General features: G+C 37.4%; 2 protein-coding genes across 3 annotated transcripts in view; one reads left to right on the top strand and one right to left on the bottom strand.

Annotated features, from left to right (window-relative positions):
* Window positions 1–9,553, bottom strand: part of LOC125846928 (urease accessory protein D) — a 586,865-nt gene that overhangs the window by 132,771 nt on the left and 444,541 nt on the right. The gene's annotated exons all lie outside the window — the stretch shown is intronic.
* On the top strand, window positions 7–8,932 carry LOC125846916 (uncharacterized). Its single transcript, XM_049526610.1, has 8 exons — window positions 7–2,650; window positions 2,765–2,845; window positions 3,973–4,125; window positions 5,111–5,274; window positions 5,376–5,523; window positions 7,004–7,126; window positions 7,620–7,707; window positions 8,552–8,932. Exons 1-8 carry the CDS (start codon window positions 137–139, stop codon window positions 8,737–8,739), a joined length of 3,459 nt encoding a protein of 1,152 aa, XP_049382567.1. The 5' UTR covers window positions 7–136; the 3' UTR covers window positions 8,740–8,932.

Below are 9,553 nucleotides of genomic sequence, written 5' to 3'. Positions count from 1 at the left end.
CTCAGTTGGAAAAACTCAAGTTCAACATCACGAGAGGTCTACTTCTGTAAATGAAGGGATAAGCAACCACCAAGCTGTGCAAACTGAAACTAGAGCCTTATCAAGAAATAACAACGTCCATGGAATTCAAAGTCATATGTCTTCTAGATCTAGTACATTAACAAAGTTGAAGTTCCTCTGCAGTTTTGGTGGTAGAATTATGCCTCGTCCAAGTGATGGGAAACTTAGATATATTGGAGGTGATACGCACCTCGTCCGTATAAGAAATGATGTTTCTTGGGAGGAATTCAGGCAAAAGATGTTGACTATATTTAACAATTGTCACACAATAAAATATCAGCTTCCTGGTGAGGATCTCGATGCATTAGTGTCAGTTTCTTGTGATGAAGACTTGCAGAATATGATAGAGGAATGTAATGTATTAGAAAGTGATGGATCACAAAAATTGCGTACATTTCTCTTATCTTACAGTGACTTGGATGATTCTCTGGTTGGTCTGGAGAATATTGAAGGAGATTCAGAAATGCAGTATGTTATTGCTGTCAATAGCATGGACTTTGGTTCAAGAAGAAACTCCACTGCTCTGGCAAGCACTTCAGAAAAAAACTTGGATGAGTTTCTGAGTGCAACAATTGCTAGGGAGAATGGTCAAGTTGCTAGGCATGTAGCAGGGGCTGATACTTCTGATCCAGTCATTGGCATCCCTCTAACAAGTCAATCTGCTCATGAAGGCGTATCAATTTCATCACATAGAATACTTGGGTCAAACTTGGGGCATGACTCCAATCAACTGGAATACTTGGGTCAAACTGTACATCATGGTGGTGCTGAATGGCAACCTTTACCCTCTTCCATATCAGTTGACAACTTTCCAGGTGTAGGTGGCAAAAACCTGGTTCTTCCATCTATGCAAGTGCAGTATAACCATGGTTATCATCCACCCAACTCTTCACAACTTACAAATAACTTTCTTGTAAGTTCGAGTCATGGTTACATGAATTGGAAAGGAGACATCGATCCCGAGCAGTCTTACAAGAGCTCACATATGAATGACCAAGAATCACATGCTACAGTAGTGAATCTGAAAAGAGATAACTATCCCCGGGAGATGTTTGAACTTAGTAAAGCAAAACCTCGAGAGAAGGAAGTGCCTGAGGAGGGAAATATAAAGATAGAAAGTTCTTTTCAGAAAATAAATGAGCCTGAAAAAATGTGGCCTTTGGAATGCAAAAAAGTTGTTTCCTCAAACCCACTGAATGATTCCGCCTCAAGTCATGTTTCTAGAGTTGAAGTTCCGAATTTCACTGCTGTGGCAGTTGTTGGAAACGATGTTATACAATCTAAAATTAATGACAAGAGTCAGGAACAAGTTCAGAGTTCAGCATCTCCTGTAGATGTTCAGGAAGAAAAACTTGATAGGTTCACAGAAGATGGCTTCTCCGGATCTGGTAGAATATCAAATTCTGGCTATGGAGACTCGGGGGCAAACCCACATGACATTAGCTACGAACAACCATCAATTCCTCCACGGACTTTTCGCTCTGAATGGATACCCAGGGAACAACCCGGCCTCAATCGTTTATCCAAATCTGATGATTCTGCTGCCTCGCAATTCATAATGGCCCATGCATATTCTGAAGGCTCACAGCAGATCATAGAATCCGTTAATAAATTGAATGATGGGAATGTGGCTTCCCAGACTGAGCATTTTGTACCTTCTGGAAGATATGGGAATGTGGCTCCCCAGACTGAGCATTTTATACCTTCTGGAAGATCTTTGTCTGCTAATCAACAAGCTACTGCAGATAAAGGGGTAAAACTTCAGGAATCTCAAGAGTTAAGTGTCAGTGCCAGAGAAGTTGATACCAAGGTTGGTGGAGAACTTTCTGAAGCAAATTATAAGCCTGAGCTGAAAGCTGCAACTTATGCAGAGAAAGTGAAATCTGGACTAAGTGATCCTATCTTAAGCAATAATATCCAGGCTGAATCTGCTTCCAGGAAGACAGAGCTTCATTGGGGTGATGCATCTTCACATAGAATCAAGGGAAATAAAGAAGCAGAGCAACTACACTCTTTGGCTGAGAAAGAGTGTCAGGTTGGAGCAGCAGTTTCCACAGGGATACCCTCTGGTACTGTTGGTACACTTGAGCATGGAAGCATTCTTTTTGACATTAATGACCGCTTTCCCCGTGATTTTCTCGCTGATATATTTTCCAAAGCCAAGCTTATGGATGCCTCACCAGTACCTGCCCCACTGTACAGTGATGGAACTGGTTTGAGCTTGAATATAGAGAACCATGAACCAAAGAACTGGTCCTTTTTTCAAAAGATAGCTCAAGGTGATTTTGATAGAAGAAATGTCTCTTTGATGGATCAGGATCATCTTAGTCTGTCTTCTACTCGTGCAAATGTTGATGATGGGGTGTCTATGGATTATGGCTATCCTCCTTTAAAGGGTGATGGAACAATGATAGATCATATGGACTCTCAACTCAATATTGAAGCTGAGTTCCAGCAAACATCTCCTGAAATTGTTGTCCCAGACACCATGGATTTGCCTTCCGAGTACAACCCTTCTCAAGCCACTGACGTTCAAAGTATGCAGTATGATGTTGAATTGAGTTCAAAAGTACCTGAATCGGGTTATCAGGTATTTTTTAGTAGTTCAGATTTCTAGCAGCATTATTTTGCTTCAATTTGAAATTATTGTATTTTCCAGTAACATGCTAATATGGTGAAGTAAATCCTTTTATATAACATGAAGGATGAGAACCAAGGAGCTCAGAATGCTGGCTTTCCGCTTACCAATCTCCCGCTTGGAGACTTTGATCCCAGTTCCTTGCAGGTACTGTGGACTTTAGCTAGAAATTTTTATTATCTTTGGTTTCGCGGCGAAATATGTATTTTTATTGGTGGTTGGATATATGTATAAAAGATGCCTTGATAATTAGAAAGAGAACTAAGGCTACTTTTGGAAAGAAGTACTTGGAAGGAAGTAAGAGGAGACGAATGATGCTACTCCACTAATTATTTACTTATAATACATCACCTTTCTTAACGCTAAATTTCTGAAAAACTGCTCAGGCACTTTTCCCGAGACTGACCTTTAGTCTTTCAACTCAATCGGATATACTACTCAGGGGGATATTCCAGTAGTTTTGACCAGAATCTTTTTCAGGTTCCATTATTTTACATCATGGGTGAAAGGAGGATCTATTACAATGCTGGTTTTAAGTCCTATGACATCCAATTAAAAAGAAAAAGAAAAAAGTTCTATGATATTACCAGAAACTACTTGGGGGTAGAAATATGATTCGACTGGATCGAACATACCAGAGGTTTAATGAGGCAAGTAGCTATATTAGCCTTTGGCAGTGAATAGTATATGTAGTTAAGACGGTTTCCAAATAACAAAGAACCACAGTAAATAGGTGGAAAGTGAAGGACCACTTTCTTTTGCACTCTTAAATACAATGAACATGGTAGGTACATCAGTTGTATTGCTGTACAAGGGAACAAAAAATTGGTAATTATCACACAAGAGGTCTCTTTGAAGGGAAGGTTGACGAAACCTAGAAAATTGCAAACTTCATAAGCATTCCAAGAAAATAAAGGAGCCAGTGATCTTCAGAAGCCATCAAAATGAAATCTCATATGAGAATGCCCTCAGAAGTGGCGGATTGTTTTCTCGTTTTGATTGTGTGTGCTGTGGGAGCCGGGAGGTTGGTTGGGGTTGGGGAGGAGAGGGCTTGTCATTCTTACTGCTTTTTGTTTCTGCATATGGCTTGTATATAGATTGTTTCCTACATTTTATTAGTCTATTCTCATACATTCATTATAGCCACTTTTTTTAATGAAGTAAATTCATTATAGTCAATTAAACATCTTTTCTAGTAATTAGGGCTTACATGGGTCTTTGCAGCTATTCTTTCTGTCAGTCTTTGTTGTTAACTTGCTTTCATTCCATTATAGATAATCAGTAATGAAGATCTTGAAGAGTTAAAGGAATTAGGTTCTGGAACATTTGGGACCGTATATCATGGAAAATGGAGAGGGACTGACGTTGCCATCAAGAGAATAAAAAAAAGCTGTTTCACAGGTCGGTCATCAGAGCAGGAGAGATTGGTGAGTTTCATCTTAAACTGCAATTGTTAAGATTAAACTAGAAGTAGGTAAAAAGTTATAAAATATCAGTCCAATCATCTCCTAGTTGGGGAGATGATGAGGCAATCCTTTTGCCCAAAACCCCCGAAATATCCACCACTCGAACACTTCAGTAATGATGGTGTAGAACAAAAATCCCCAAAAAGAATGTTGTGTTGCCCTCGGGAGAAAAACCATGCTGTTTCTATATCATGGTAGAATCTGTGAAGTATTTTCATGTTGATTCTTGATTGCTTTGATACATTTTGCAATCGAGAAATCTCTAGATTAAACGTAAATTGTACACCTAATTGATACTTTATATCATTCCAAGTTACTATATACATACCAGTGTTATCAAAGGCGCGCTTTAAGCGCGCTTAAGCCCTGAAGCGAGGCTCAAAACGTGTTGAGCGCTTCACCTCGCTTTATGTGCGCTTCAGTGTCATCATCAAGGTTCTAAGGCAAACGTTTCCTTACCAATGAACCTCGTATGAAGAAGTGACACTAAATAATTGATATTTCACTTTATTATAATTATTTTTCAATTTCTTGGTCATATATTTGTCATTCATGTTTATAATTATTAGTCTTGGACGAAACATATATATTTGTATTCTTTTCTCCCTTTGCGCCTTTTTTCATTAAAGCCCACGCTTTATTTGCGCTTTGCGCTTAAAATCCTCACGAACCTTAGAGCTTTTTTGCGCTTTTCGCCTTTGATAACACTGATACATACTTGAAATGGCTTTTGTTGCAGTTTAGAAAGAGTCAGGTAGAGAGCTTCATTGCAGTCTAGTATTTTGTAAAATGAAAAACTTATAGAAGCTTTTGAATACATAAATTTTTTTGGGTAAAAAATACATCTTTTAACTGGTAAGTAAGAGCTTTTAAGTACATATATTGGTCATGTTTCTGCTTTCTTTCCACTAGCTATTTCGTGACAGAACTTGGGAACTATTTCCAGACTGTGGAGTTTTGGCGTGAAGCTGAAATTCTTTCAAAACTTCATCATCCCAATGTGGTGGCATTTTATGGTGTAGTGCAAGATGGGCCAGGAGGGACTCTTGCCACAGTAGCAGAATTCATGGTGAATGGTTCTCTTAGACATGTTTTACTTTGCAAGGACAGGTGTGGTAATACTGGATAGTACACTTCTTAAATTATTCTTTTTGTTTTCTCTTTTTTTCATGAAAACTTATTACGTTCTCCTCCCTACTTGAACTGTCCAGACACCTTGATCGTCGCAAGAGGCTCATAATTGCAATGGATGCTGCATTTGGAATGGAATATTTGCACTCGAAGAATATTGTGCATTTTGATCTGAAATGTGACAATTTGCTTGTCAACTTGAAGGATCCATCTCGACCCATTTGTAAGGTGACCTTCAAGAATGTGCTGCTTTTGAGTTCTTTCAATGGATTCTGCATTTGCAAGAATGTGCTGGTTTTGATTTGAAATGTGACAATATACTTTTTCTTTCTATAGCATACAAGTCTGATGATCATATTCAGCGTATTAACCAATATATTAGTAATACCCTTCGAAAGTAGTACATCCAAAACATATAAAATGCAGTTAATCCTGCCATGGTCCAAGCTATTATTGCCAAATTCGTGATACAACCATCCAACAACAACAACATACCCCGTGAAATCCCACGAGGTCTCATACCTAATAATAATGTAGACCTAAACCAAGCAACAGGTAGAATACCACAGAAGGACTCAATACCTAATAATAATGTGATTTCTGTAATTGGTGCATTCTTTCTAGATCTAAGGTTGGCTTTTTACTCTTTTCTGGATTACTAGCTTAATAAATGCATAAACAGAGTTCCTAACCCCAAACTTTAAACAGCTTCTTCAGTCACGTTGATAATCACTCATCATACTTGGTACAAGTTTATTATGACAGTTAGGGGTCGTTTGGTAGAGTATATAAAAATAATGCTAAATAGAGTGTATTAGTAATGCTTGCATTAGCAATGCATGTATTAATTATGCTTGCATTAATTATATAGATTATTTTTATGCATTGTTTGGTTTGATGCATTAAAAATAGAATGCATTGCATTAAAAAAATTGTTTACAAAGATACCCTTCACTATTCTGGTGGAAAAGATATAAAAAAGGTATTTAGGGGCAATTGGGTCTTTAATTAAGTTAATGCATGCATTAAAACCATTGCATTGCTAATACCTAGAAATCCATGGTATTAGCAATACACACCTTAATACACAATAGAGTGTATAACTAATGCTTGCATAGTACCAAACAAGATTCTAGTAATACACAAGGCTAATGAATGCATTATTTGTTTTAATACACTCTACCAAACGGGCCCTTAGGGATCGTTTGATAGGGTGTATAAGAATAATGTTGAATAGAGTGTATTAGTAATGCTTGAATTAGTTGTGCTTGCATTATTGCTTATGCATTGTTTTGTTTGGTGTATTAAAAATAGTATGTACTGCATAGTTTTAAAAAAAATATTTATTTACAAAGATACCCTCCACAAATATGGTGAAAAATATGTAAAAAAAGATTGAGGGGCAATTGAGTCTTTAACCATGATAATGCACACATCAAGTCCTCTTGCATTACTAATACCATGCGTTTCCATGTATTCGTAGGAAAATACACTCAATACACAATAGAATGTATAACTCATGCAAGCATTAGCTATACATAGGTTGAAAAAGTGTACCAAACAAGGTACTACTAATACACAAAGCTAATGCATGCATTATTTCTTCTAATACATCTACCAAACGATCCCTTAAATCTTCATCAAGTAAAGGACAACAAAGATGCCGTAGAGGGATCAGTGCAAAGTTAATGGAAATTGTGTTGTGTAGGTGGCTGATTTTGGGCTGTCAAAAATTAAGAGAAATACCTTGGTTACTGGTGGTGTCAGGGGAACGCTTCCATGGATGGCTCCAGAGCTATTGAATGGTGGAAGTAATAAGGTTTCCGAGAAGGTAAGCTTTGAATTCCTCTTTTACGTTTAACTCTTCAAATGTGATCGCGGAACTTATAGTCTATTTTAGACGTGATTTTTTTTCCACTTCATGTGGGGGATATCGGTACTTAATGCTTATTAACTCAACATGCTGTTATAAAATGTTTGCCAACTTCAAGAATCCGATGAATTATGTGGTCTCTCTTTTTGTTTTGAAAATGGAGTTCAGATTTATCAGCACCCTAAAAAGGTCTGGCTTCAAATATCTACTAGTACAAAACCCATGTAATTCTTGCATTATGTGGTCTCTCTTGTTCATTAGTTTTGCGCCTAAACTTTTGTGTTAAATAGCTTCTGCATTTTCTTGCAACACTTCTATCTTCCCTTTGAAATGTTGTTCCACCATAACTTCATCAGCAAGAGTTCCATTCTTAAGATAGAATAAATCATGAAATAATTTTAATCCTTGATGCCTAGTTGCCATTCATAGTAACAAATTTTGAACTTTGCAGGTCGATGTCTTTTCCTTTGGGATTGTGCTCTGGGAAATCCTCACTGGTGAAGAACCTTATGCAAATATGCATTATGGAGCAATTATAGGTTTATATTACTCTATCCCTTCCAACAGTTTTCTCTTTATATCGCCCATTGCAGTGTGTGCTGCCATTGCTGTCTGCATCTGACAAGAAGTTGCTTGTTATATCCTATATTTCCTGCTAAGTGCTGCCTTAATGAAGGATTGAGGCAGGAGTGTTAGAGTCCATTCTAGAAGTAAGGAACAGAAGGTTGCTTTTTCACTGGAAAGTGAAAACACAGCAGTATAGACATATTTAGTCAATATATGCACTTCAATTTTATCCCCACTAATTTCTGAAGCAGCTACATTCTTACAAAAAATTCTACTAATAATCAATATCTAGAAATTCCTGATCAAAACTTTGGGTTTTCTAAAGCCACTAAGATGTTAATTGATGTTATGCAATATCTGCAAGGGCATTCCGTAAGTGCCAATATTGATAAAAGACATTGAAGCTCAACATGGTTCAACTATTTTTGGTGCTAGTTCCTATTCCTGCCAATCTCTTATTTAGTAAGCCACTTAGTATGTCAGGTGCAGCTTGAACATACAAGAAAAATACTTGGTATGTAGAATTGAGAATTGAAATGAGCTGAAAAGACACATTATTTAGTATTCGTGTGAAATGGGCTTGAAGAGAGCAAATATTTACCGAGGATTCTGATAGCTGAGCCCAACTATGTTAGGAGTTGAAGTGTAGTTGATTGATTGATAGAATCTAGAATAGAATACCACTCCCCTCCACCCCACTTCTTTATTCCCTTTAATTCTCTCTTTGCTTTTTTCATTGTGTTCCACTCTTCATTCTCATGCAATATCCCAAGTCCTGAAATTAATGCAGTCTTGTATCCTTTGTATTGTATGCAGGTGGTATTGTCAACAACACATTGAGACCGCCTGTGCCAAGCTTCTGTGATACTGAGTGGAGAATGCTCATGGAACAGTGTTGGGCTCCAGATCCTCCCATCCGCCCATCTTTCACTGAAATTGCCAGACGCTTACGTACCATGGCTGCTGCCTGTCCAACAAGACCACACGCTCATCCAGCCAAGTGATGGCATGGCGTCCCTTCTTTCTTGGTATCTGCATGAGAGTTTCTTTTAGGAGTATACTCTGTTTATTCTGTATTAATCAGAGAGAGGAGAGTGGTCTCCTTTAGAGTGTGAAACAACATTGTCGAATACTAACGAGTGACATTATATATATTCCCGGGAAACATGAAAATCTTTTTATATATTACAATATGTAAAGCATCATTTTGTATCTATGATAAGTAGAAATGTAACTTTTGCCTCAAATTCTTGGTGATATTAATTATAAGTTTTACGTGATTTTTTTTGGTCTTTATTTGGAGATTGCTGGGGATATAGGGGGTAAAAAAAAATTGTTCCTTTTTTTGTTTGTTATACAAAATGCAAAAGAAACCCAGAAACGGAAAGGAGCAAATAGATCATCTCCTCACTTTTTCTTCATTAGCTTAGAGGGGAACGAAGTGAAAAATTACAGGGAGAACTATGTAAATTCTTTTCGTTATAAAGTATATTTATTGTATTTGTATATAAGCAAGACACTCAACTGGCAAGGAAGCATTCTAAATTTGAGTATGCACATTTAGATACCTCCGCACGTCTCCACTGTGTACTTGAACACTTGTATTCTTTATGTTGTCTGCAGGTGGTATTGTCAACTACACATTGAGACTGCCTGTGCCAAGTTGAGGTGTTTAGATGTGTGCTCTCAAAATTGAAGTGCTTATTTGTTAATTTGGGCCAAATTTGAGTGTTTGATTATGTATTATGCCTATAAGCAAATTAGGAGAAGGCTATGTTCACTACTTCACAATACAAATGGGACATCTACAGGAGATTA

This window comes from Solanum stenotomum, chromosome 12, assembly GCF_019186545.1.
Source record: "Solanum stenotomum isolate F172 chromosome 12, ASM1918654v1, whole genome shotgun sequence".
NCBI lineage: Eukaryota > Viridiplantae > Streptophyta > Magnoliopsida > Solanales > Solanaceae > Solanum > Solanum stenotomum.
The sequence above is the reverse complement of the archived record's forward strand: the minus strand, read 5'-3'. Positions and strand labels throughout refer to the sequence as shown.